This window comes from Phyllostomus discolor, chromosome 6, assembly GCF_004126475.2.
Source record: "Phyllostomus discolor isolate MPI-MPIP mPhyDis1 chromosome 6, mPhyDis1.pri.v3, whole genome shotgun sequence".
Classification (NCBI taxonomy): domain Eukaryota; kingdom Metazoa; phylum Chordata; class Mammalia; order Chiroptera; family Phyllostomidae; genus Phyllostomus; species Phyllostomus discolor.
Window position 1 is genome coordinate 129,429,467 of NC_040908.2, and position 27,825 is coordinate 129,457,291.

The 27,825-nt window shown below is 47.9% G+C and overlaps 1 protein-coding gene across 10 annotated transcripts in view; it reads right to left on the reverse strand.

Annotated features, from left to right (window-relative positions):
• Positions 1 to 27,825, reverse strand: part of IRAG1 (inositol 1,4,5-triphosphate receptor associated 1) — a 115,669-nt gene that overhangs the window by 49,922 nt on the left and 37,922 nt on the right. For 2 of the 10 annotated variants that reach the window (XM_028517390.2, XM_036029023.1), the window contains exons 1-9: positions 25,444 to 25,656; positions 15,390 to 15,490; positions 12,139 to 12,209; positions 9,937 to 10,110; positions 8,779 to 8,856; positions 7,987 to 8,039; positions 7,735 to 7,782; positions 6,023 to 6,640; positions 3,734 to 3,812 (exon numbers count right to left, since the gene is read on the reverse strand). In XM_028517390.2, coding sequence (XP_028373191.1) covers positions 3,734 to 3,812; positions 6,023 to 6,640; positions 7,735 to 7,782; positions 7,987 to 8,039; positions 8,779 to 8,856; positions 9,937 to 10,110; positions 12,139 to 12,209; positions 15,390 to 15,490; positions 25,444 to 25,641 — 1,420 coding nt within the window. In that variant the 5' untranslated portion in view covers positions 25,642 to 25,656. Of the gene's footprint in view, positions 1 to 3,733; positions 3,813 to 6,022; positions 6,641 to 7,734; positions 7,783 to 7,986; positions 8,040 to 8,778; positions 8,860 to 9,936; positions 10,111 to 12,138; positions 12,210 to 15,389; positions 15,491 to 25,443; positions 25,657 to 27,825 lie in introns of those variants that run through there. The other 8 variants (XM_028517392.2, XM_036029022.1, XM_036029025.1 and 5 more) reach the window with 8 other exon arrangements.

Genomic DNA, 27,825 nt, shown 5'->3' on the forward strand with positions numbered 1-27,825 from the left:
TAATGAAGTACAGCACCCATTTATTATTAAAATGCTCAGCAAAGTGGGAAAAGGGAGCATACCTCAACATAAAAAAGCCACATATGAGAAACTTACAGCCAACATCATACTCAATGGGCAAAAACTAAAAGCTTTCCCCCTACAATCAGGAAGAAGACAAGGATGTCTGCTTTCACCCCTTTTATTCAACAGAGAATTGGAAGTTTTAGCCACAGTGATCACACAGGAAAAAGAAATAAAAGCCATCCGAATTGGAAAGGAGGAAGTAAAACTGTCATTATTTGCAAACAACATGACAGTGTACATAGAAAACCCCAGAGACTCCACCAAAGAAAACTATTCCACCTAACAAGTTAATTTGGCAAAATAGAGCTATACAAAGTCAATATTCAGAAATTAAAGGCACTTTTGTACAGAAACAATGAAATATTGGAACCAGAAACTAAGAAAAAATCCCATTTACTATAGCAATGGGTTAGAAAAATAAAATACTTAGGGATAAATTTAACCAAGGAGGTAAAAAACCTATCCCTGGAAAACTACAGAACACTGAAGAAAGAAATTAAGGAAGATACAAACAAATGGAAGCATATACCATGTTCATGGATTGAAAGAATCAACATGATTTAAATGCCCATATTACTGAAAGCAATCTCTAGATTCAACAATCTCTATTAAAATACCAGTGATATATTTCACAAATTTAGAACAAATATTTCAAAAATTTATATGGAACCAAAAATGACCCTGAATAGCCCCAGCAATCTTGAGGGGGAAAAAGAACAAAGTAGGAAGGATCGCGATACCTGATATCAAACTGTACTACAAGGTCACTATATCAAAACAGTATGATACTGGCATAAGAACAGACACATAGATCAATGGAACAGAATAGAGAGCCCTGAAAAACCCATGTCTGTATGGTCAATTGATATTTGACAAAAGGGGAGGAAGCATAAAAAGGAGTAAAATTAGCCTCTTCAATAAATGGTGCTGGGAGATCTGGAATGGTACATGCAAAAAAAATGAAACTAGACCACCAACTTACACTATACACCAGAATAAACTAAAAATGTGGAAAAGACTTAAACATAAGATGTGACACCATAAAAGTCCTAGAGGAAAACATAGGCAGTAAAATTTCAGATTTTCCCACACAGCAATATTTTTGCCAATACATCCTCTAGGTCAAGGGAAAAAAAGGAAAGAGTAAACAAATGGGACTACATCAAATTAAAAAGCTTCTGCACAGCTAAAGAAAACATCATCAAAATGAAAAAGGAACGAACTGTATGGGAAAATATATTTGCCAATGATACCTTGGGCAAGGGTTTGATCTCCAAAATATATAAAGAACTCATATGACTCAATGCCAGGAAGACAAACAATCCAATAAAAAATAAATGGGCAAAGAACCTGAACAGACACTTATCCCAGGAGGATATACAGAGGGCCCATGGGCATATGAAAAGATACTCAACATCACTAGCCATCAAAGAGATGCAAATTAAAACCACAATGTGATATCACCTTACACTGGTCAGAATGGCCATCATTAACAATTCAACAAACAACAAGTGCTGGTGAGGATGCAGAGAAAAGGGAACCCTGGTACATTGTTGATGGGAATACAGACTGGTGCAGCCACTATGGAAGACAGTAGGGAATTTTCTTAAAAAACCCTTAAAAATGGAAATGCCTTCTGATCCAGCAGTTCCACTGCCAGGATTATACCCTAAGAATCAAAATCAAAAGAACCTATACACCTCAATGTTTAGAGCAGCACAATTTACAATAGTCAAGTGCTGGAAGCAACCTAAGTGCCCACCAGTAAATGAGAGGATAAAAAAAACTGTGGTACATTTACACAATGGAATACTGCACAGCAGAAAGAAAGAAGGAGCTCCTACCTTTTGCAACAGCATGGATGGAACTGGAGAGTATTATGTTAAGTGAAATAAGCCAGGCAGTGAAAGACAAATACCATATGATCTCACCTATAACAGGAACCTAATGAACAAAATAAACCAACGAGCAAAATAGAACCAGCAGCATGGAAACAAGTAACAAACTCACAGGGACCAGATGGTCCCTGTCAGAGGGGCTGGGGGAGGGTGATAAGGGAGAAAGGAAGGGGAAGGGTCTAGTTAAAAAACAAATATAAATGACCCATGGACATGGAAAACAGGGTGGTGATTGACTGTGGGAGTGGGGGGGGGGGGACGGGACATGGGAGATGGGGGTGGGTGGTGGGTGGGCGGAGCAGGGGATAGCAACTGGGGAAAATTGAGACAACTGTAATAGAATAATAATAAAAACCAAACAAATTAATTTAAAAAGTAGGTACAGGAAGTTATATTTACCATTAAATTAATTGTGAAAAATAATAAATACAGGTAAACACCAGAAAAAATAGAAATTGTTACTTTTTCAGAATTTATGGAGTTATGGGTGAAATTTTAAGGTAAATCTTTTCCTAGTGTTTTGAATGTGATCTAATAAACAAGTTAAAAATTAAACATAGAGCAGTATATAATAACTTTTCCAAAGGTTTCCTCTAAAATGGTTAATGTTTTAAAAAAGTAGTACTTTAAAAAATTGTTGGCTTGGAGTGGTGAACACAATACAATACACAGATGATGTGTTACAGAATTGTACACCTGAAACCTACAGTATTTTTGGACTATAAGATGCACCCCCCAAAATTTGAGAGGAATAATGGTTGTTAATGCTGCTGTTGAGTTCTGTTTACATTTACACTGGTGAAATATTATGTTATTTATGTTATTAAATATTTTACCACATTTTTTGCTTCAAATTTTTTTTCATATTTTCCTCTAAAACCTAGGTGTGTCTTATGGTCCAAAAAATATGGGTATATGATTTTACTAACCAATTACCCCAATACATTAAATAAAAAGGAAAATAATATAATATTAATAATAATAATTCAAGAATAAAAAATAAAAATTGTTAGAAATTTTACTTCTGGGAATCTTCTTGTTAATGTTGAATAGGTAGGTGTTAGTTGATATGCATTTCAGACCAGGGTGTCCCAGCATGGTTGGTGGCATGGGGACATGCCCATATGATAATCCTTAAGTAGAAGGCTTCTATGCTGAGACTGACCATGAGTAGTATGAGATACAGCATGGGATATGAGATATCAGGATCGGTGAGCCAGGGCTGGCAGTGGGGGGCAGGGGGATGGGAGGAGGTCAGGGGGAAAATACCCGAAGTCTCATTTTTCAGAGGATGAGTCTGGCAGGATGGCTGGGTGGGGACTTGCACTCACGGAGAAGGAAGGGCTGGGGTTTGGACTTTGTGGTGACAGCAGATCAGATAGCAAGAGATGACTCTGATGTCTTGAAAAGAGGAACTGTTCTATTTGGGTGGCTTCCTGGGTGTGAGAGGAAAAGGAAAAGGAAGCGGCAAAAGTTCAGGCCTGGGTCACCCTTTCAGACCCACGAGGTGCTAACAAGGCTCAAGGAAGGCTAGCAGGGTCTAGAAGGAGAACTGGTTGAAAGGAGACAGTTTAGAGGTTCTCTGAGTGGGCAGGAAGTAGGATCTGATAATTTATTCATCTGCAAATGTTAACTGAGAGCCTGCTCTGGGTACATCCACACTCACCGCTGACACTGACAAAGGCTCTGACAGGAAATCTAGGGGTTAGACTTTCACCTTCTTTGACCAGCCCTGGCCTGAGGAGAGCATCTGCCCTGACCCCACCTACCTTTTTCCTGCTCAGCCGCTTCGCTAAGGTCTGGAAGCTTGAGCCCCACTAAGTTCTGATTTCTCATCAGGATGTGCTCCTTTTTCGGAAAAAGCAAAAGACAACATTTCAGATGAGGTGTCAGACTGGACTCTTTCCTCAGTTCTGTCTATGGCTCTGTGGCTACTCAAACTACTGTGGGGGACCTCAGGGCAGCCTCCAAAGTTGGTGGAGAATCATGACAAGGTGACATCTGAGGGGTATCAGAAAGACGGCCCTTCTCCCAGCCCATAAAAGTACTTGAAACCCATCAGTGGCACCATGTCCCTTGAGATAAGAGCTATCTGCTTTGTAAATAAGTCTGTGGGCCTCAGGGTGATGAGCTGCCGGCCACAGCCACACTGTGGTTGAAGGAGGACAGACAGAAGCAGAGTCGGAGGCTGTGGGGATGGGAGGGTCCCCTGATGTGTATGGGGCTGCCACAGGAAACAATCTTTGCTCAGTTCATGGCTGTCCTCCGAGCTGCCGGAGCTTCCTGCCCGATTGTTCTAGGCATTGAGTGTCCACTCCAGGTATTGGCCTGCCACACACATTCCCAGTGGCCTGTTATGACACCTCTTGATTTGTGACACTCTCCAGACAAATGAGGCCTGAAACTTGCTGCCTCAAGGCAGCAGGCTCAGCAGTCACCATCCTGCCTGGGATCTCAGCAGGCAGAGCTGGGAAAGAGATGGGGATTCTGGTCACAGTGTGTGGCATAGGTCAGCTCCAAGTCTATCAGCACCAGGTCAGTGCCCCCAAGTGGAAATGCCTGACCCAGTTCCTCACCCCTGTGATTAGTGCTACTAAGAGATTTTCAGTCTCCTGTATATTAGAGCCCAATTGAATGGTTTGCCCCCTGAATAAAGAGGGAAAGGATGAGGCTTGTAGCCCAGCAGAAGGCACAGGCTAGGGCCCTTCACCTGTTTCCTCAGCAAGCCACAGGCCCAGAGCCAATCAGCTCTCTGCACACTGGGTTGGGATGGGGATATTCAGCTGCCAGAGTGGAGGTTAGTGGGACGGGCCCCTCAGGCTCTTTGTGTCTTTCTTTGCTGCAGAGAAAGCTTGCAGGGGTATTGGGTAGGGGTGGCTCCCGGCCTGGGCCTGGCCTCTCTTCATTGCCAGAGGTCCATGAAGGCAAATACCTGGGCCCTCTTGGTACCACATTCCCAAGAGATCTAGGACTAAGGCCCACCACAAGCAGCCCTTCCAGGCCTGTGTGACCCACTAATCAGTGAGGCCTTCCTGACTGGGTGGGGTCTTCCGCATAAAATGTTAACATCAGCAGCCAGGCCCCAGCTCCCCCAGATCCTCCGACTCAGCATCATGGAAGGTTTCTGCATAGGACAGTTGTCAGCACTAGAGTGTGTTCCTGCTAGCACAGAAACCCCCTCACTTGTGCTTGACTGCTACTGAGTGCCTCTCTTCCTTCCCTGTCCCACAGCCCTCTATAAAGGAGCCAGAAGACTCTTGTCCAGCTCAAGTTCTGGGGGTGCCAGGTCCTACCCTGTGGAGTCCTAGTTGCCTTGGCCTGTGGCTTCAGTTGGTCCCCTGGGGAAATGGGGACTGGATAAAACTCCTTTGTCCTGTTGACCTCTTCTGTCACTCACACCATGGTCTTTCTCCCCTCTATCTCTGAAAACCCCCAATCACCCCCTGCATAGGGTGGCAGCCCTATGAGAGACCAACGTGCCTGGTTTAATGGCCAGTAAAAGTTGGAGGACATCATGGATGCTGGAAGAAATTCACCACTGTGGGGAGCAGCCCCACATAGCCAATATTATACTTGGGGATGGCTTTGAGGCCCTTTGTTAATAGACACCAGGAAGGAAAGCTTGGGGGGCATGATAAACGAAAAAGCTATTTTATCCTTGCCTAATCCAGTCCTGGGCATGACAAGGCACTCCATCAAGGGCTTCCTGTTTATGAGCCACCAGCACCAGCTGGAAGGGGGTTGACTCAGCCCAGGACTGAGGGCCCATGTGCCTCCATATGCCACCTGCCCCTGAAATGTGGCATTGTGTGGCAACTATATCCCACACCGACCCCACACTAGCAAGTGGGGTTAGAGCACCTGAAATGTGTTTGCAAAGAACATGCTGCACCGTGGACCTGATTTATCAGGGTTGAGAAGCTTAGGGCCCCCTGTAAGGCCCAAGTCCAGGCCAAAACTGCCCTGCCCCAGGGCCCAGCTCAGCCCCGTGGTCCTCCGTCCAGAGGGGACCTGGAGCAATGCTCTCCCCACCACCCCAGCTGATTCCTATAACCCACCTCTCGGAGCTTGGTCAGTTTCTGCATCCTCACAGGCTGCACTTGTATCTGAAAGTCTTTGAGTCCAGGTGCCTTGGCCACCTTGCTGCTGGCTTTGCCTGCAAAACGCTTCTCTTCCTCTGCCAGGGGCAACTTGGCAAGCACTTTCTGCAGCCGGGGACCAGGTTCTTCAGGGGCACTGTCCCGGGAGACCCCCCGAAGCAAGGGTGGCCGGGAAGGAGGGGGCCGAGGCTCAGCTTTGGAGGCAACCTTGGATCCTGCTGGCTCTCCAGTTGTGCCTTTGCCCTGGGGGTCTGGGGGTACTGCCCCTCCAGGGCCCTGGGCTGGACTTCGGGGAAGAGGGTTGCCTTCCCTGGCTGTCTTCAGGAGTAGCTTGTCCAGCTCGCTCTCAGCAGGGCCAGGCTGGGGGCTGTTCAGAGCCATTTTCCCACCACAGCCTATGCCAGAAGCTGGGCCTTTGGGTGGGGCTTCTAGGTACTGGAGGGGATCAAAGTTTTCCTTTTGTTCTATTGCAATCTCTTTGGACTTCTCAACTGTGGGAGGGCGAGGAGTCAGCCTGCCCTGAGACACTTTCCTCTGGTCATTTTGCTTCCGGTCAGCTAGCCCTTTGGGGATATTCTGAAAGAGACAAGGTAGAACTAGGACCCTGGAGGCAGGCTGAGGAGGAGACAGGTGAGGCCACTTCTGCTGTGGGACCTCTGACCCATAGACCCTGCTAAGGGGTGTGTGTGTAGGGGTGAGACCTGTGTAGAAGTCTGAGCCAGTAAAGAGGACCCACAGACAAGCCTAAGGCCTGTAAAAACACACAGGACAAGCGATCTGCTATTTAAAACCTGCCAAGAACTTCCAAAGGGCTAGGAGCTGGAGAGAAGAGTGGAAGAGAGGGCAGCTTGGAAGCGGTCACATGTTTTGACCTTGACTCATTTGTCCTAGATTCTAGTCCTGGCTGTGCCTGGCAAAGCCCTTAACTTTTAGGGATTCAGATTTCCCATCAGGTTTGTGAATCCTCTGAAATCATATAGAAATATGTGTGCATGTGTGTGTGTGCATGATGTACATCTTTTTCTGGGAAGAGAATCCACAGCTTTAACAATTTCTCAGAGTTCCACAACCCAAAAGAGGTTCAGGATAATCAGATGAGGTAACCCTCGCAAAAGTGATAGCTTACTGCTCAGTTTACGCTCCTTTCATTGCCCAAAGGAAACCTGCTTTGTGAGGAGCAGGTTGGGCTACACCTGAATATTTGTGTGGCTCTTTTAGATGCGCGCTGAAACTCTCCCAGAGGACTCTAACCCAGACCCAGTTCTAGATGAGACTGTATTGTAAGCTGCCCTCAATACCCTCTTGAGTGCTTGTGTGAAGGAGAGATGAGGTTTTCCTGGCTGCCCCCAGGAAAAATCCCAACCAGGGACTGGAGATTTCCTGTGGTGCTCACTTAGAGCCGCAGTCTTGCCTAGCTCTTGCTGGGCCCAGTGGTCCCCCTGGTCACCGGCTGGTGGGCTATAGCCAGATCACCATGGAGGTCACCCCCACTGAATCCTGCCGCCTCACTCCCTCCATCTCAGACCGCCTGTCACAATGGGGCAGAGGAAACTTCATGCTTCCCCAGCCTTGACCCCTCATGTTCATCCCCTCACAGGCTACCCAAGGCCAGCCCAGGCTTCTGGGGCACTGTGTCTCCCACACCCAAACTGGGCAGAGCTCAAACTCACAGGCTCGCCAAGGTGAGGTGAAGAGACTTCGGCCTCATCCCCCTTCTGCTGGAGAAATTAAACACGAGTCAGTCAGTAATGTGAAGGGATTACATCTCCCCTTGAAATACCCCCAAGGAGGCCTCTAGTGGTGGCATAGATGTCTCCCCCACCCAGCACCCTCATTTCAGTGGGTTGTGAAGTTCCTTTCAGGGTTAAGGGGTAGGAGGAGAGACCAGATGGCATAGAAAACCTGAATGGGGGCCCTGTTACCTGTGTTGGTGCTCCAGGCAGAAGGGACTGCAGGCTACTGCATGCATCCAAACCTGGAATGGTCCAGACACTGGTAAGTGATGCCCAGTACCCCACACCCTCAGCCCTTCCTTTAGCAAAACATGTCTACTTCCCCAGAATGACCCCCCTTATCTTCCTCAGGCCTGGGAGCCAATAACACCACCATGTGTTAAGTACCTCTCACATGCCAGGTTCTGAGGTGAATCCTCATTTAATCATCACAGAAACCGCACAAGGAAACTGAGGCAGAGGGAGAGCAAGGTCGCACAGGGTGTGTCAGCACCGGGATCTGGACCCAGGTTGCCTGGCCTGAGCCTGAGCTTGCCCCATGGCTCTGACAAGGGCTGGCTACTCCCCCTGGCACCCTCCTTTCCTTGCTGACCTAAGGGTGTGGCCCAGAATAAGTCTAATGAAAGGACAGAAACCAAAAGCCAAGAGTGGCCCAAATAGAGGATATGAAATGACCTCTCTCTGACTTCTCTCTAGGCAGAGAGTGCAAGCCACAGCCCCTACCCACAACCCTGCCCCTGTGCTCACCCAGCCTACCTCACCCTGGGCTAGATAGATCTGTCTCCCCATGTTAGCTCCACACCCCACAGTAACATACACCCGCCGCCCCTGAGGCAGCCCAGCCAGGCCCAGCTGGGAGCCCCCGGGGAGGGGCCCTAACAGGGTGTCTGCCTGGGAAGCCTGCAAGGTGAGAGGCCTTATGGTCAGCCCACCCACAGGGAGAAACCAGGGCAGGAAATGCCACAGGGGGCTGGACCTCACCAGGCAGCGTGGGGACTGTCAGTGAGTTGCTCCTCGAGGATGTAGGAGAAGCTCCGGGGCTGAGGTTTGGGGAAACAGCTGCTGAGACAAACACACATTGGGCAGCATTTGTGAAGGTTTAGGACTTCAGTTTAACAAAGACATCTTTTCAGCATTTTCTGACCTCTGGGAACTGGGTCTTCCTTGCTGAGATCAGGGGCTGATTCTGGACCGCTGTAAAAGGGTCGTACCATAGCCCAGTGCCTCCCTGCTGCCAGCCCAACAGAGGGGGGCCCAGGATCACCTGCAGGGGTGAAGACTGGGGTCACAGTCCTCAGCCTGCCTGGCCTGACCTCAAAGCACCTTGTAGAAACAGAGGACCTGGCATTGCCTGGCAGGGCCAACTGCAAAGGCTGTACCTCCTAGACTTGACAGGTTGGCCCTAATTTCAAATGCTCCCTTGGCCTCCTCAGTACACACAGACTTGTCTAAAACTTGTCTGCTCTTCACTCAGGAAAAAGAGCAACTTTAGCCAAAGGTATAGCAGGGTGGATTTCAGGGCCCAGGAACACTTTCCTTCTAATCCAAAAATTCCGTAAAGACACCAAAGACCACCTCTCCTCTCCCCTACAGTGCACAGTGTGGGATCCTTCCCACAGTCCATGGCTGGAAACTGGGGAGAGGCAGTGCCGGCCCTTCCAGACCCTTGCAGAGGAGGTGCCCACAGAGCAGTATCTCCTGGGAAAGGGTGGGGGGGGGGCAGTCATAGAGACTCTGTCCATGCAGATGCCCCAGGGGTCTTTGCGCACCAGCATCACACAGAGGATTTCTCTCTCTGCAAGAGTCAGAGCTGGGGAAGGCCCTGAAGGTTCATGAGCTGGCACTTCTTATAGAAACAGTAAGACAGTAAAACACAATGGTCACACACAAGCCCCAAAAACAAAAAGCAGAGCTTTCTGGCTAGAGTTGGGTCATTATTTTGAAACTTCTGAGGTGGGGTAAGATGTTCTCTCCTCACAGGATCCTCTCCTAAAGCTTGGTCCTGCTGGGCCCAGAGGCCAGGGGACTTGCACGTCAAAGCCCACCCCTTGAAAGCAGGGCTCCTGGTGCAGCTGGGGCCTGGCCCTCCCCCTCCCAGGCCTCCTCAGAGGAACTCAGGGCAGCCCCTGTACAGCCTACCTGACGGGGAGTCTCCGGGGCTGCTCCTGGACCTCCTCCCACGGCGGGTCAGGAATCGCTCACTCACCAGCTTGGCTTCCTCCAGCAGAGCCAGGTTTTTCTTCTTGTCCTCCTCTGAGATGCTGATGTCTGGCAGCTGGTCATTTACTAGGTCAATGACATGCCCTGCAGGGTCTTCAGATGGAGGGTAAGCATAGGGTGAGAGGCCCTGCCACTCCACACGCCAGCACAGGGAGGCTGCCCAGAGCAGACTCAGCCAGCCAAACCTCAGCCCAGCGCTGGGCTGTGAAGAGACCCGAGTGGGGACAGATCTGGCTTCCTCAGCAGGTTTGGCCTCTCTGGGTTGTAGCCTGTGGCTGTGGCAGGTCCTGTCACAAATGGTCATGAAGTCACCTAGGTTCCCAGTACTGTCTTAAACTCTGCTGTTAGGGAAAGGTCAGCCCCCAAGACTCTGTTTCTTCAACAAGCTAATGAACTCAAGGTGTGTAGCTAAAGGGGGCACTCATGGGCCAAAGTCACAATCCCATGGCCTCTTTCTCTTCCTTCTTTCCTCCACTCACACTGTTTACCCCCATTCTTCTTCCAAGCTGCCCCTTCTCTGGGTGAACGGCACCACCTCTCACCCAGCTGCTCAGGAACATGGGAGATGGGAGCCATTCCACACCCCTCCCTCCTCCTCAGTCCCTCCAATGCAACCATCTGACCAGCAAGTCCCGATGATCATTCATGCTCTATGAGTACCTATCTCTGGACCGTGCCCCTCATCCCCATTCTTGCTCATTAGCTCTTACCTGCACAATTATGTCAGCTACTTCATAGGCACCCCCACCTCCAGGCTATCCCCTCCCTCTCATCCTCCACTGCCTATCAAAGTGACCTTGCTCAGAGCCATATCTGACCATGCCATCCTCCTGCCTCACCTCGTCAGGACTCTTCATGGAGTGATGTCCAAATGCCAGACTGGGCCCAGCCACTTTTGCTGACCCCATGTACCCCTCCTGTGGTCACTTCCCTCCAGCTCCTCGGTGGTGAATGGCTCCCATTGTGCCTCTCTAGCTTCCGTTCCCCCTTCTGTTTGTAGCTCCCCAGTTTGCATTGAATGAAATCCTTCTCAATTACGTTAGTCAGGAAGGGGCTAACCCCGCCCCTCACCTCACCTCAAGTGCCAGGAGTGGGACTGTGTACCAGCCCCGACCAGTCAATGAGTTCAGTGCCCCTGGCCACAGGGACTGGCTCAGGGATGGCCATGGGAGGTCAGTGAGAGGCAATCCTGGGCACTGTGTTGGATAGTGGGAAAGAGGAACTCTCGTTGGAGAGGAGACCTGAGAGATGGGATGGGACAATTACTAATGATCCAACTTGGGCATTTGGATTCAGCACTACCTGAAACCACATTTTGATTTTTTACTTTTAATGATTTCATTTTAATTTTTTCTTTTGATTTAAGCTCTTTTGAGTTGGATTTCTATCATTTGAGAGCTCCAACTGATACACACAGCAGACATTCAGTTGCTCTGTATGGCTTCTGCTCCCAGTATGGTGCTTCTTCTACCTGGAACGCAATGCCTTTCCTCCCTCTTGTCTATCTCTCCAACCTGCTAAGGTCACTCAGATATTCTCTCCTCTGGAATGCTTATCTGAACTTCCCCCTCTCCAAGCAGAGTTGGGCCCCTTCCTGCCTCCATTTCCTTAACACTTCTGCAAAGGGTCTTACAATACAACATCCTGATTATATCTGTCCAATTCTCAATGTCTTCACAGACTATGAGTAACATGAAGGCCAAGATCTGTGCTCTGACAGTCCAGAGCAGGCCCCGAGGGGCCATTGGGATAGCTTTACATTTGGGCACATGCCTGCCTGAGGCATGGAGGACTGGGCTCCCTGAGTCTTGAAACTGAGCCTCATGCAGCTCTTCTGTCTCCCTTCAACTTACTTCATTGTCTGCCTCATCACACCCAGGTCTTGTCTTTTTACCAAAAGACACAGAGATGAGACATCATACCTCCTCTGGGCTCAAACACTGAGGGGCTGACTGACTTTGTTCTATTGGGCTCATAGGGATGGGACTGCCTGAGGAGCAGGAGAGGGTAAGGGGACCGGCCTGGCTCAACTGCCAGACCTCAGTCTTCCTACTCAGACACACCTCTGGCTGGACCCCTATGTCTAGTTGCAGGAATAAGATCAGTTGGCCTTGCCCTTACCCACAGAAGTCAGGGAAGCAGTGGAAACCTTCAAGTATCGGTGAGAAAGCCTCCGGTGGGGACTGTGAGCTCTGAAAGAACAGAGACATCTTGTTAAGAAAATTGGTCCACAGCTTGGCAATAGGAAAACAGATGCCTGTCTATTTTTTTTTTCAGAGTCATATGAGAGCATCACCTTACTAGCTTTTCTAAGTTTGGGAACTTGTTAGAAATGCAAATTCTCAGGCTCCACCCCAGACCTACCAGATCAGAAACTCAGGTGAGGCCCAGCCATCTGTGATTGGACAGGCTCCCCAGGGGATCTGATGCACGCTACAGTTTTCCAACCACTGCCCTAGCGAGATGTAGCTTTGACTATTTGTTATTTATTAGGACCCAGACTGAGTGAACATCTAATTTATAGAAAACTCATAAGATATGAATAATTGTCATCTGGTAGAGATGCAGATGATTTCTGCTTAGGTGAAAAGGTAAAAACATGGTTTCATTGCCCTGTGGAACATTCACCTATTTTATCATAACCAACCTAGCAATTTCATTCCACCATTCTTTTTGGCCCCACTGATTATATATGTATATCCGTTTCTTATATCCTCCTTTGAAGTGGCTTTGTTACCCTGATGATGGGTCCCTCATTAATGAGTTAAATATAGCTTTGACACAGGCTCACTATATATTTGTATGAGAATTATCTTTGCAACATTTTGGAAATAGTACTTAGGCAATTTCATTCTAGCTAGATTAGTAACTAGGCTAGTGCTGTAACACCAAGGCAGTGATATCCCCGAGCATGGGAGCCAATGTCCCTCCCAAGAGATCATCTTCCATACAGGACCTGCTTTGGCCAGGGGCAGGATCCTACATTCAAAGACTCACATCTTCCAGGTCTGTTTGCAAATATCTGGGCTCTTATAGAGGAGATTCCTCTGCTATGATTCATGCCTTTCTTTCTTTTTAATATATTTTATTGATTATGCTATTAGTTGTCCCTTTTCCCCCCTTCATTCCCCTCTACCCTGTATACCCTCTCCCATCCACATTCCCCACCTTTAGTTCATGTCCATGTGTCATAAGTTCTTTAGCTTCTACATTTCCCATACTATTCTTGCCCTCCCCCTGTTTATTTTCTATCTACCATCTATGCTACTTATTCTCTGTACCTTTTCCCCATGTCTCCTCCTCCTACTCCCTTGTTGCTAACCCTCCATGTGATCTTCAATTCTGTGGTTCTGTTCTGTTATAGTTGATTGCTTAGTTTGTTTTTGTTTTAGGTGTGGTTGTTAATAACTATGAGTTTGCTGTCCTTTTATTATACATGTTTTTATCTTCTTTTTCTTAGATAAGTCCCTTTAACATTTCATAAAATAGGGCTTGGTGATGATGAATTCCTTTGACTTTACCTTATCTGAGAAGCACTTTATCTACCCTTCCATTCTAAATGAAAGCTTTGCTGGATAGAGCAATCTGGGATATAGGTCCTTGCCTTTCATGACTTGGAATACTTCTTTCCAGCCCCTTCTTGCCTGTAAGGTCTCTTTCAAGAAATCAGCTGACAGTCTGATGAGAACTCCTTTGTAGGTTACTGTCCCCTTATCTCTTGATGCTTCTAGAATCCTCTCCTTAATTTTAATCTTAGATAATGTAATTATGATGTGCCTTGGTGTGTTCCTCCTTGAGTCCAGATTCTTTGGGACTCTCTGAGCTTCCTGGACGTCCTAGAAGTCTATTTCCTTTGCCAGATTGGGGAAGTTCTCCTTTATTATTTGTTCAAATAACTTTTCCACTTGTTGTGTTTCCTCTTCCCCTTCTTGTATCCCTATAATTTGGGTGTTGGAATGTTTAAAGATGTCCTGGAGGTTCCTAAGCTTCTCCTCATTTTTTCGAATTCTTATTTATCCATTCTTTTCTGTTTGGTTGTTTCTTTCTTCCTTCTGGTCCACTCTATTGATTTGAGTCCCAGTTTCCTTCCCATCACTATTGGTTCCCTGTGCATTTTTCTTCATTTCACTTATTGTAGCCATCATTTTTGCATCTAATTTGCAACCAAATTCAACCAAATCTGTGAGCATCCTGATCACCAGTGCTTTGAACTGTGCATCTGATGGGTTAGCTGTCTCTTGGTTGCTTAGTTGTATTTGCTATGGAGCTTTGATCTGATCTTCCGTTCAGACCTCTATTATTATTATTATTATTATTATTATTATTTTGTCTGGTCGCACCTGTTACATATGAGGGGCAGAGCCTTAGGTGTTCTCCAGGGCAGGGCAACCCAGTCGCAGGGTTGTGATGTTGTATGTTGGGAGGGGGGTCTGAGAGGGAACAATGGCACTTGCTCCACTCTCCGTTGGATTTCAGTCCCTTCTGTCACTTCCCCTGAGCTAACTGGGCCTTTCTGGTGCTGATTCCCATGTGGGTGGGCCTGTGCACATTCTAGGACCCTGTGGGTCTCTCCAATGCACTCTTCTGTGAGGCTGACAGGAAATAGTGTCTCGGGACACTGATTGAAAACACCTGTGCCTCAACCCTCACAGGTGTTTTCAATTAGTGTCCCGGGACTCGATTTCCCGGCACTGGGACCCCAGGTTGGGCGGTCTGTCTCACAGCCCAATTTCGCTTGGTTTATCTGTACGCAAATGTAGGATCACCCTGACAGCCAGGCACTTTGTGTGCAGTGCCTCGCTTCACAGTTGCCGCGTCGCTGGGTCTGCCAGTCGCCTGAGTGCCCGGGGTCCACCTGCTGCAGTCTTGCGCCCAGGATGCCTTACAGGCCCAGTGCCACCATTTTTTGTGCCGGGACCCCTCTCCACCTGGCTGCCTGCCTCAGCCCTTCCTACTGGTGTGGATGAATGTGTATATTTTAATTCCTTGGTTGTCCAACTTCCATACAGCTCAATTTTCTATCAGATCTGGTTGTTATCTTGTTTCTAAATTGTTGCTGAGCTTATTTTGGTTGTGGGAGGAGGCACAGTGTGTCTACCTACACCTCCATCTTGGCCTGATTCATGCCTTTCTTAAAGGCTAGCAGACTACAAAGAGCCACATCCAGGAGAGGAAAAATAATTTGGGGGAGGGGAGAAGATAATGAAAAATCCCAAATTCTCTCTCACATTTTGAAAAGTAACTTGAATGTATTTTCATCAATAAAATGATTCAAGAAAGAAGGAAAAATTTATAAAAATATAGCTGTCTAATCCTTGTGTGCTAGGAAATACTGTTCTTCACAGCACAAAGATCAGGCACCTGGGATGTACCTGTTGGCCAGGTTGTTGTCAGTTTCTCCTTCTGGTGAACTGGCATCCCCAGTCAGGACAATGGTGGGTGGGCTGCAAGATACTCCTGTGGCTGGAGGGCCCTGGTGGTTTAGAACAAAAACACAGATGGAGTTAGGCTTGGAATGGAGGAAGCTTCCAGGAGCTGGGACATTTACTCCGGCATCATGAAACTCAGAGCCATCCTGATAAGGGGATGAATATAATTTATTTGGATTATTCAGAGAATAATCCAGTTTCTCCTTCATTCCCCAGAAGGCATTCACCTGAGCTTATCAAGGTCCACTTTTCATGCACTAAGATTAGGGGATCTCTAATCCCCTAATCACATTCCCAAGCCCTCCGTGGTGACAACCTAGGAACTCACTGACAATCCAGAGAGAAATGTTGCCACCTGCTGCAGCCTGGCTGGGGAAGATGAAGGTCAGGAGAAGAGGTGGCAGGACCCACACATTCCTGATATTCAGTGACAGTCCTACATTTGGGTAAATGTTGTACTTAAAATCTTGTCCGCCCATATCATCTTTGTTCTTTTTAAACCACTTTATTAAGGTGTGATTGATATACAAAAATCTGTACATTTTTAATGTGTACAACTGGATGAGTTTAGAGAGGATACACCCATGAAACCCTTACCACAATCTATGATGTAAGCCTATTCATCATTTCCAAAAGTTCCCTGTTGCCTTTTACTTGTGATAACAATGATGATAAAAACACTTATAAAATCTACCCCCTTAGCAAATTTTTAGGTATGCAATAGAGTATCATTAACTCCAGGCACCTAGGTCTCTAGGACTCACTCATCTGCTACAACTCCCACATGACCGTGTTGGAGCTTCTTTCCCGTGCGGCCTCGTGGGTGGCCATGACTACAGGCATGTCCACTGAAATACCGACTGTGCTTGCAGTATGTGTGAGGTCCCTTCCCTGGGTGGGGTTTATTTAGATCATGAAAGTTTGAGCTCTGAATGTATTCATGTTTGTCATACTTATATTTTCTTCTTGTATGAATTCTTTAGTGAACAAGAAAAAAATGTACTTTGGCTAAAATATCATTTTCATGCTCCTTATATCATATGGTTTCTGTCCTCCCTTGGAGAGAGGCTTTCACAAACTCCCAGCATGCTTTGGTGCAGATGGGCTAGGTCTAGGTAAAGGGGTGGGAGGGGCCAATCTCTAATTTTCACAGGTTGTGTTCTGAAAAGAAGCAATCATGGTGGTGGCGATGGGGTTATCTATATACCCATTTCCAGGAGCTGACTATATTCAGGCTGCTAACTAAGTAAAATAGAGTTTATTTGTTTTATTTTGTTGACACACTACCTATTTCCTAAAGCAATTTGAAGTAATCAACAATGAAGAGGAAGATATAAAACCATGAGCTGAGACTATAAAAAGCATTGAATGACTTGGTTGGTAGAAATATCCCTAGCTGATAAACAGAAATGTATACCCCTTCTAACCATCCATGGTTTGACTCTGAGGTTAAACCATTTAACATGAAATTGAATGAAGCTGCGGTCCGTGTGGTCCAGGCTCCAGGAAGAAAAGTGTTAAAGACTTGTTCAGCAGACAAGAAAAAAAAAGTGTAAAAAGAACTTCAGTCTTCACTCTCACCTCTTAAAGAGCACAAAAAGGGAATGGATCTCCCCCCACCATCTGTGTCTGTCCTCCCCACTTTGGCTCTTCCCCTGCTTACCCTCCCCACCCAAGTCCTCTCTCTTTCCCCCACTCCTTCCCTGGTGGTTTACTCATGCTCCAGCCCATTATTTACTAAGCAGATTGTCTTGACTCTTCTCTTCATGATTGACTCACGAAAGTTTCCAAAAGTCTTAGGTTGTAAGAAAGGGCTCAATCTGTAAATATTCTCACATTATTATGCTTTATTCTGTCCATCCTGCAAACATTTACTGAATGCATGTTATGTGTTGAGGTGTATGTCAGGGCCTGGAAGACAAAGGTGAACCAGGCTGCAGCAATGCATTCCAGTTAGCACAATGGGATGGCAAATGGGGTGGAAGTACCCACCTCCACCCCCCACCCCCAGGTAGCACCCAGGACCTGGTTCCCCCAGTACTGACACCAGTGAGGTCAATGGCCTGCAAAGCCCTTGGAGGGGCTGCTTTCTGGTGAAAGTTTTCTCTGCCTTCTTGCTAAAGGCCACTTTCAGCAAAGCTCTCCTGAGGTGGCTGCCACCCGTGGGGCTGCAGGCACCCTCACTTGGAGGAGGGTTAGGGCAGAGGTGCCCACACAGAAAGACAGAAACAAACCATGGATGGCAAATGCCAAGCATGTAACCACACAATTTTAAGTTGTTTAAATGCCAAGAGGCATGAAGCAATCGGGGAGAAATCCTGTATCCTGATGGAATGTCCTGGATGGCTCCTCACTCTCTACTTCCAAAGCTTACAAAACGCACAGTGATAAAATCAGTGTTCTTTCCTTGATCAGCTCATGGAATGGTTGAGCAAGTTTTGTACAACCTCTAGTTTTGTTCAACGCTGTTTTGTGGGGAACATTCAGTCTTGTATGGGCTGGGTTTTACTCTGAGGAAACAGTGATCCAGTGGAGGGTGTGGGGCGACTCAGGGGCCCTCTGGGGTGACTTCTGCAGGGTGTTAACGCAGTGTAAATACCCTCCACTGCTTCCACTCTGACCTGCCAAACAGAGGCAGGACCGGAAGGAAGGAAGCTTGCTGGGCAGTTTGCCCAAACCCCCAGGCAAATTACTGGCTTCAGGACTTCAAGGGCCTCGGTCTCGGAAACCAGACTGATTCATAATACATCTTCTCACTTACTAGCTGTGTGGATGTGAGCAAGTTCCCTTGACTCTCTGTGCCTTGGTTACCTCATCCATAAAATAACTGTCACCGGGTAGTTTAAAGAATTAAACAGGTTGATACAGAAATAGGATTGCCAGATCCTAGGATCTGGCACAGGATGCCCAGTTATAGTTGAACACTGAGTAATTTCTTAGTGTCAGTATGCCCCAGATATCGCATGGACGTAACTCTATTATTTGTTAAATCTGGCAGCTCCAGATGGAAAGCTTGTGGGAACCTGGCCCCTCATAAATGCTCAGTGAGTGTCAGATACTATTCTGTTATTGCTACCTTTGGGACTCAATTCATTACCTAAGAATTGGGTTTTGAAAAAAATTGCCCCTCTGTTTTGGGTGTGAGCAATCATTTGGAGGTAAATTAGGGGGCCAGCCTTTCTGGTACAGCCAGAGAACACCTTCTTTAGGCATCTGAGCACACAAGACTGAGCAATCAATGACTCCTGGAGAAGCCCACCTCCAAGGCCACATCCATCTGGCTCCACGCCCTCTCTCACCATCTGCTTCTCAGACCAAGTACACCTGCCCTCAAGGCTTTCAGACTCGAGAAGCAAAGGAACAAATGTGGGTAGAGGGAAGTGACACTTTCTCAGACCTGCTGTGTGCTAGGCGCTGTCCCAGACACTTCCCGTGTGTTTTCTCATTCATTCCTACCAGCAATCCTGTGAATGAAACTCACAGATTGGGGCTGATAATACCTCCCGACCTCACAGAATCATGAAGAGGAAATAGGAAGAAAAAGTGAAGGCTCTGGCCATGAAGTGGGTGATTGGTACATTTCTTTCCTCCCTTTCCCGTTTCAATCCCTACCTTACCAATGGAAAATCAGCCTGGTGCGGGGCTGTGCAGGTGGTAAGTAGTGGAAGGGACTAACCACTAGGCCTGCTGGCCTTCCCACTACAGAAGCCACTCCTTACCATCATCTGTGGGTCTTTGGTCTCACCTCCCTGATTCTTCCTGCTGACACACAGGTTTCCAACCTGCCTTTCTAGTTCTTCCAAGCTGCACCCTCCCTCATAAGCCCCTTCTTCCAGGCAGCCCTCACAGCACAAGGCTGAACACACAATTAAGTAAAGATAGCAGGGGCACCCCCTCTCTCTTCCAAGGGCCCAGCCCCCCCAGAGGTCCATTCCCTTCCCTGCAGTCAGCAAAGCACTGGGGACTGGGCCATCTCCCCCAAGCTCCCCACCCTATAATAAGCCAGCAGGTCACATTTTATTCTCCTTAAATAAACTTATAGAAACATTTAAATGTTTATTTCACTCTTAAGTTCCCAGGAATGCACAACAGTTTCCTAACTGCCTGGGTACAGGGATAAATATAGGCCAGTGTCATAGACGGGAATATTATCTTCCGTTCCCCAATGTCACGTGACTGGGCCTGGGCTAGGAAGCTGTAAGCCCCAGCGCGAGCAGGAGTGGGGAGTTTAGCTCCTGCACTTGGGCCCCCTGCAGAGAGAAGGACCCTGCTGCCAAAAGATTGTGTGGGGCAGTGAAGTTAGGGGGCCTAGGCTGATATCCCATCTGGGAGACCTTGGACAAGTTACTTAGCTTCTGTGAGTTTCATGTTCTCAAACATTGTGTGGAGCTCACAATCCTCATTTTCCAGGCTTGTCTGAAGGATTTGATAAGATAAAGTAGTAACAATGCTGACGGGGAGGTGGTGGTGGAGGGTGGACACTGTGGTGGCTGCATCCCCAGGTCCCTCTCTCACAGCCTGGAGGGCAAACAGGGACTGCCTCTGGGGAGAGGGCCCAGCTGCAGAGGGAATCACTGCTCTTCTGACAGGGTAAAAAGACTCTCTGGGGACTTGCGAGAAAATGATTATTCCAGAGGCAAGTCCCAACAGCACGGGGGGGAGCAGAAACGCCTCTGCTCCTCGCTGCCAAGCACGGAGGACTAGTCCCGGGGCTGCGAAGGCTCCCCAGAGCCTCCCCAGCAGATGCTCCCTCCCCCGTGCACCCACACCCCACCCTGCTTCTGGTGGGCCTTCCTTCCTGCCATTGTCCACTCTGTTCCTAGAGATCGGGGCTCAATAACCACTGATTATCTTGCCTTCTTCATCACCATTTTGACTCTCACGCCAGCAGATTTCAAGAGTACTGAAGTGCACACACCGTGTATTATTAGCCTTACTTCCACGGAAAGCATATCACTCAGCTAGCCTGTCATTCATCCATCTTCATCTTCTATCCTCTCCTCTTCCCTCCTTTCCTAACACCATTCTGCCTTCCATTCCTCCTTCTCTTCAGTCCAGGAATGTAATCATCCAGCCAGCCTGTTATCCATCCAACCCATCCACCCATCCATCCACCCATCCATCCATCCATCCACCGATCTTCCCCTAACCAACCAGCACATGCTATAGCCTATGCTGAAAACTGGAGAAACGCACATGAGAGACACAACTCCCGACCCTAAGCAGCTCCCATGGAGTCTGACAGGAGAATCAGGGAAACAGCAATGACAGGCTACTCCATTGTTCACAACAGAAACGAAGGGCAAACAACTGTAACATACATTCCTGACCATTGTAACAACCAACATTTCTTAAATGCTTCCCGGTTTGTCCTAGCCACTTAGAGTGACAATCTCATAACTCGGAAGACCAGAACTACTGGAAGCCATCCTGGTGGAACTGTCCTCTTGACCTTTTCCAGCTTCTTCTCCATAGAGAACGAGGCATCAAGTACCTGCTCCTCATGCTGTGTGTGTGGCGGGGGCGGGGGTGGGGGGGGTGGGAGGGTGGGTCTGGTGTCCAGGACATTGACTTTACTGTGGAGTGGGGCCCTGGAAGGGGGGCAAAGCTGGCAGAAACACCTCCACAGAAGCTTGAGTTTCAATCTCCACTCAACCAGGACTCAATTATGTGACCTTCGACAATTACATAACCTCGAGGAGACTTCCTGTCTTCTATAAAATAGAGATGTGATATGTTCCTTGAAGGGATGAGCATATAGCAGGTGCCCAATAGATGTCCCCAGTATCTCATACACCCATACACCAGGTCTTAATGTTTTACTGATAACATATTTAAAGATATTTCACTGATGGTCTTAACCGAGGCTATTCTCACAAAGGGTGTAATGAAGTAGGTGGAAATGAGCTCAGGGACAATGGATTAAACAATTGAAGTTTTCAAAGCCCTGCCCAGTTTCTAGTGTACACTTACTTACCCACCAGAGGTTTCTCATCTGTAAATGGGGTGATAATCACACCTCCCTCCTAGGGTGGTGCAGTTACGATGTGTTAAGTGCTTAGAACTGTGTCTGCCACACAGGAAGCATATGGGAGGAGGGCTTTCGTTGGGGGAACTGGGGAGGTGTCCCCACCCTGCACAGTTCTCACCGGGTTCTGAGTGTTTTACGTGTAATACATATTTTGTCTTCATCTCAGTCCTGACAGAGAGAATTGCTTGTTTGGGACTCCCCCCCACTGAGGGAGCACACATTTCCAAGGGGTCTCCAGGGAGGTGCCCCTCCCTGTTCCAAGGCCATCCCAGAAAGCACCGCTCAGGGCACAGTCTCACAGAGTGCACTGTCGGGAGTCTTCAGTTCGTTGTGAGTTTTGATTACAGCTCCTGATCAGGGGCCTAAAGGGTGTGTGTGTGAGAGAGAGTTTGAGAGTGTGTGTGCATGTGTATGTGTGAGAGTCTCTGTGTGTCTATATTCGTGTGTGTATTTGTGTGTGTGAGAATCTGTGTATGTGAGTGTGTGTGTGTATGTGAAAGTCTGTGTGTCTGTGTGCATGTGTATGTGTGAGTCTCTGTGTGTCTATATTCGTGTGTGTATGTGTGTGTGTGAGATTCTGTGTATGTGAGTGTGTGTGTGCATGCAGAAAGAAAAACAGGATCTAGGTCTCCTGCTTTAGTGCTTTTGTGTGAGAAGGGCTCAGCTAGCGCTCATGTCTATCATGGGAAATGGGGGCTGGGGCCTGAGGAACCAGAAGTAGGGCTGGACCCCGGGGAGCTGTAAACTCAGAAGGATGCTCCATTCTTTGCCTGCTTCACAGAGTGGGAATTCACATGCCACCGCCACTGAGAGTTCTAGCCAAACCCTCCTGGCCAGCCCTACTTCCCTGGCTGCCTGGTTTCCGCTGCTCCCAGGGACTCAGGCTCCAGCCCCTGGAGGCTCCAGCCCAGCTCGCAGGCCTGACGCTCCCCGCAGGCTGTGGCTGTCTGACAAGGGTTGTCTGATGGGTGGAATACAGGGAGATGCTGTTCGCTGACAATGACTATGGGCTTCTGGAGAGCTCAGGGAGGCCCAGTGTCTGTCTGTAAGGGCAGAGAATAAAAGAATACTGGATCTGATGTGGTCTTCAGCCTGAGCTCTCTTGTCCCTCAGCCCAAAGAAGGCACACAAAGGCTGGCTAAACAGACAGAGTCTAGGAGCCAGCTACTAACAGTTGCCCCAGGGAAACGTTGAGGAACAAGAGGCACAGAAAATTGAACAGACTCACACAGGGTCTCTTGGCCATGATGTGGAGGAGCTTAGCTTGGTGTGACTCCAGAATCCCCATTCTTAAACCCTGTGCTAGTGGTCCTTCCTTATAAGACCTGGGCATCCTGGCTCTGAATCACCTGAATTCCTCATTGGTCCTTCTCCTGCTGGTCTCTGTCAATGTCAAAGCCATTAGACTCACAGTCTCTTACTTTCTTGACATCTCCCAACACAGAATTAGAGTCATGGTATTTAAAGGAACTTTAGAGACCATGGGGTCCCACTCCCTCATGTTATAGAAGTCTGGTTCTAGCTCAAGGTCACAGGGAGAGTGAACTTGCAGGGACAAGGAATCTGGAGTTCCAGCCACTCCACTGGGGTTCTCTGAGCCTCAACTATGTGATGGGCTCATGAAGCCCTTCCCTTGCTGGACACCCCTAAAAACTCACCCTCACCTCTGACACAGTGGAGCTGCACCTATGTGTAGCTTGAAGCTGTGATGGTCAGAAGGTCCAGTAGGCTTTTGTGCTGTCTGGTTTTATGTCTCCTTGTGGAGAAGTTGGGAACCAAGATGAACTGAACTGAATGTAAAAGGATCTCTTCATGGAGGGTGGAGTTCATCATGGTCCATTTATTATTATTATTATTATTATTATTATTATTTAAGAATACTTTTTAAAAATCCTCACCTGACATCACTTTTCTCATTGCTTTTAGAGAGAGAGAAAAAGAGAGAAACACTGATGAAAGAAAGAAGCATTGATTGATTGCCTCCCACGGGTGCCCAGGCCAGGACTGATGCCCAGACTGGGGATCCTACACATTGGATGGGGGCTCTCAGGCACCTGTGCCCAGAACAGGGATTGAACCTGAAACCAAGTATGTGCCCTGACCGAGAATTGAACTCACAACATTTCAGTTACGGAATGATGTTCTAACCAACTAAGCCACACTGGCTAGGGCTTTTTAAGAGCACTTGTATTCTTGGGGAGCATAGTATGGCAGCTATTTGGGGGAGTTGCCCGGGGTTTTAGAGCTAGATATTGCACCAGAATCTGACTTAAGGGCTCTGCCATTGTTAGTGATGTGGATGGAAGTGGTCAGCGATAGCCAAGGCAGAGTCCAGGACTGAGGGGTAGGCATGCTCAGGGGCCAGAACCCTGGACAACAGTGACTTGAGGACTGCGAGCAGTCACATTTGGCTCCAGATGTGAATATTTTGCAGAGGAGCAATTTGGAGCCACTGAAAGCAACTGAGGAGCAGTGCCTTCTATAGCCCAAGACATTCCTGGGAGGGGTTCTCCATAAAACCCTGAGCTGGCTGCCTTCAGCAAAGACATGGGGGCTTGGCCCACTGCCAAACTTGGCCTAGGGCTTCCCAAGGCTGCCAAGTTTCTGCAACACCATGAGCTTGTGATATGGAGATACAAGAGACCATTCTTTTCTAAATATTTATTATCTATGTTCCCAGAGTTACAATGTGTGAGAAAACAAATGTCATCTTAACATGAAGATATTCACTAAGACTCTTCTCACTTGTCACTCATACATTCTTCCCTCACTTAACAAGTATCTATCTCTTTTGGTTGAGGGCAGTTGAGGCAACTGTAAGATATAACAGGATGACACAAATTCAGTGCAAACACACTGCAAAGTTCATGAGATGAAAGAAAACAAGGTTAGAAAGCTTCACATGCAAGGTCTTGGACCAATGAGGAGCAGATGGAGCTGGATTAGTTAACAAATGAAGCACAAAACTATGAGGATGTGGTAAGATAGGTTCTTCACAAGAGAACAATTTGAATATTGAAGCATTGAAAGAGGTCCTTGAGAAAATAAATGAAGGTCTTACATACTAAATCACCAGAATCTCCTAATGAAGGCGCTAGACAGTAAAATGTGAAGGAAGAGGTATCATGTGAACAGATCATCTTGTTGATATAAAAAAAATATACCCAGATCAAAATCAATACACTTGATTTTTTGTTCATTCTAAAAAGTAACATATAGCCCTGGCTGGTGTGGCTCAGTGGATTGAGTGCTGGCCTGTGAACCAAAGGGTCATCAGTTCCGTTTGATTCCCAGTCAGGGCACATGCCTGGGTTGCAGACCAGGTCCCCAGTAGGGGGCATGTGAGGGGCAACCACATATTGATGTTTCTCTCCCTCCCTTTTTCCCTCCCTTTCCCTCTGTCTGAAAATAAAATAAAATCTTTAAAAACTTTTTCTGAAAAGTGACATATAATCTATATTTTGTAGTATATGTAGCTAAAAATAACTTGCTTTTATAATTTCATTTATACAGTACAATCTCAATGAGACCCTTTAAATTGCCTTATTTTCATCATTTCCTTTTTTATAATATAATTTTGGTGAGAATCTTTCTTACTATTTACTATGAAAATTTGGTCATTTTAAGCAGATCCACTTTAAGTGACTCTTGCTGGTGCTCATGACCCTGGCATGACGAGCTTCTCCTCCAAGGCTTCCTCCTTTCCAGGAGGGGGCCTCCAGGGTCAGGGTGGTTGGACGTCCCAGGAGGCCTCAGTCAGACACAGCCCAGAGGGTTCCACTGTCAGGGTGTCGGGGGCCTAGGGCAATTCAAAGGAACTTTGTGTGTTTACTCCCCAGTGTGGGTGCTGCACACCTTTCTCAGGCATCAGCAAAGGCTCTGGCCAGTCTGGACCCTGTGGTCTCAGTCCAGGTCGCTTGGCTTTGCCCTGGCCAGGCTAGCAGAAGGCAGGGAGGGGGCACTTACTTGGCTGTTGGGGCTCTGGGCTGCCTGTGGCTCTCCGGGGGGCTCCTCATCCTCAGGAATGTGGGGCATGGCAGCCTTCTGACAGGAGTGGCTGCAGGTGCCCGGAACCTCTGCTGTGTCAGCCCCAAAGATGCTCCAAGAGGCCTGGGCTCCGCAGGCTGAGGAGATGCCAAAAGGACAAGTCAAATCCCCTCCCATCCCTGACCCAAGCTGGGTTCCATTTCTGGGGGTCATGAGCGGCAGAGAGAGCCTGCTTGAGTTTGCGTCAACAGCAGAGGTGGGAATAAAAGGCATTTGGAATTGAATTTCCTTCTGTTCACCAGCACTGTTTACAAAGTCAGAGGTGGCCTTAGAGATTTTGCATCTAATTTGGTCCTTGCAGTAAACACAACTATGCTGGAAGGGAGAAAAGTGCTTCTGCCTCTTCAAAACCACAGCTCATGGAGGACACTCCTTTGGGATCAGATGGACACCATTTACTGAGCACTGACTGGTGCTAGGCACTATCCTAGTAGGAGCACTACCAACAGCGCCTAATTTAATCCTCATGAGGATCTCTGATGCATGTGTTAACATTCACATTTTATGGATGAGAAAACTGCTTCAGAGAGGGGCAGCCACTTGCCTAATTCATATAAAGAACCAAGCATTTGAATCCGGATCTCTCTGATTCTGAGGCCAGGGTCCTTCCACTGTACTCCACAGGCTCCTTTGGCTGGGTGGGGGAGAGGAAGAGATGGTGTTTCCTGACTTCCTGCTCCATGGCTTGCCTCACACTCTTGAGCTCTTCTAACCCTTAGTTCAGGGTTCTCTCACTTGAGGATGGACCTCGTTGGCTCATCAGACCTGCTAAAGCCGTGACTCTGGAGGCTTGGCCCAGGTGCACCTCATGTGCCTTGTGCAATGCTCCCACTGAGAAACCTTGGGTTGCCTCCCCCGGAACCAGGCGTATCCCTTCCCCACACCGTAGCAGCCTTGAGGCCTGGCTGGGATTGATCCCAATCAGCATAATCTCATTGATCTTGACAAAGTAATTGTCTCAGGGACAGACAATAGATTTAGCCTAAGCCAATGAGCACGAGGCAGTGTTTTCTCACTCTGGGCCATGGAGGGTGCAGATGTGGACCTAGTGCTGCTGATGCCATTCTGTGTCCGTGAGGAAGGCCAGACTGAGGATAAAACTGACACACACAGAGGACTTGGAAGGGCCAACAGACTTGCTGAGAAATGGAACTGGAGCCCTGATCCAAGTTTACCTGCAGGCTGAACTCTTTCTAAGCCAGCCAGTTACATAAACAAATTTCAGTTTTTAAGTCCATTTGGGTTGAGTTTACTTGTACATACTAACTTGTAACTACTGTACTGTCACTTGTGGCCATAACTGCTCTTTCACGTTTCCTGCCAGTCAAGAGGCCTAGGACCATGATCTCTCCAGTGGGTCTGGCTCCTCTGCCTCCTCCTAGAAAGGGAGACCAGTGATGTTGGGTCTCCCTCTGCAGAGACGGGATAGCAAGACAGAAAGAGCACAGGCTTTGAAACCAGATTCCTGGGTCTGAGACTCCACTCTGCCACTCAGTGGCTGTGTTGCCTTGAATGCTGGCTTTACCTCTGAGCCTCAGTTTCCTAGTCAGGGGAACAGAGGTAAGAATGCCTCCCATGTAGGACTGTTCCAAGGATGAAATGAAGCAGAGAGCCCAGCATGGAGTAGTGCTCACAGAGGCCATGTGGGTGCAGGAGGTCTGCAGTCCAGGAAGCTTGGCCAGAGTCCAGAGGGCTCTGCCTGGCCTCTTCCTACCTCTAAATGCCTTCAGGTCCCTTTCCCCTAGTGGGGTGTGAACACCTTCACAGACCTGCAAAACCAACATCTAGCCTGCTTCTGTGGTTTCAGAGGTTCCCTGACGGTGTGCTGCTCTGCTGGATGACAGAGGAAAACCACCAGACACAGGGGTCATCCTGAGACCCTGGTCTCAGCCACAGTGAGGGGGCTGCTTGGACACACATGCAGAGGACAAAGGACACTCTCATATACTGAGTGCCTGCCATGTCCTGGGTCTTATGCAAGGTACAGACTGCCGGAAGCTCAGGAGGATGAGTCAGGAAGTCCTGCCACCTCCCATGAGACCAAATACTCTCCTTCCCACAGAAAGGCCTTAGAAAGGGTCTCAAGCCAGAGTGCTGTGGGGCAGGCTCATAGCTGGCATTAACTGCAGCCCCGACTGACCCACACGGGTCACATGCACCTCTGACTGAGCTCCTGGAGGCAGGCAAAGGTCTGATTCCTCATGGGTAACCAGATCTATTCATTTTTTTTTCTTGCTTTGTATTTAAAATCTAGAGAACTTTAGCCCTGGAGTTGTTTGATGTGACTGTCATCTTGACTTT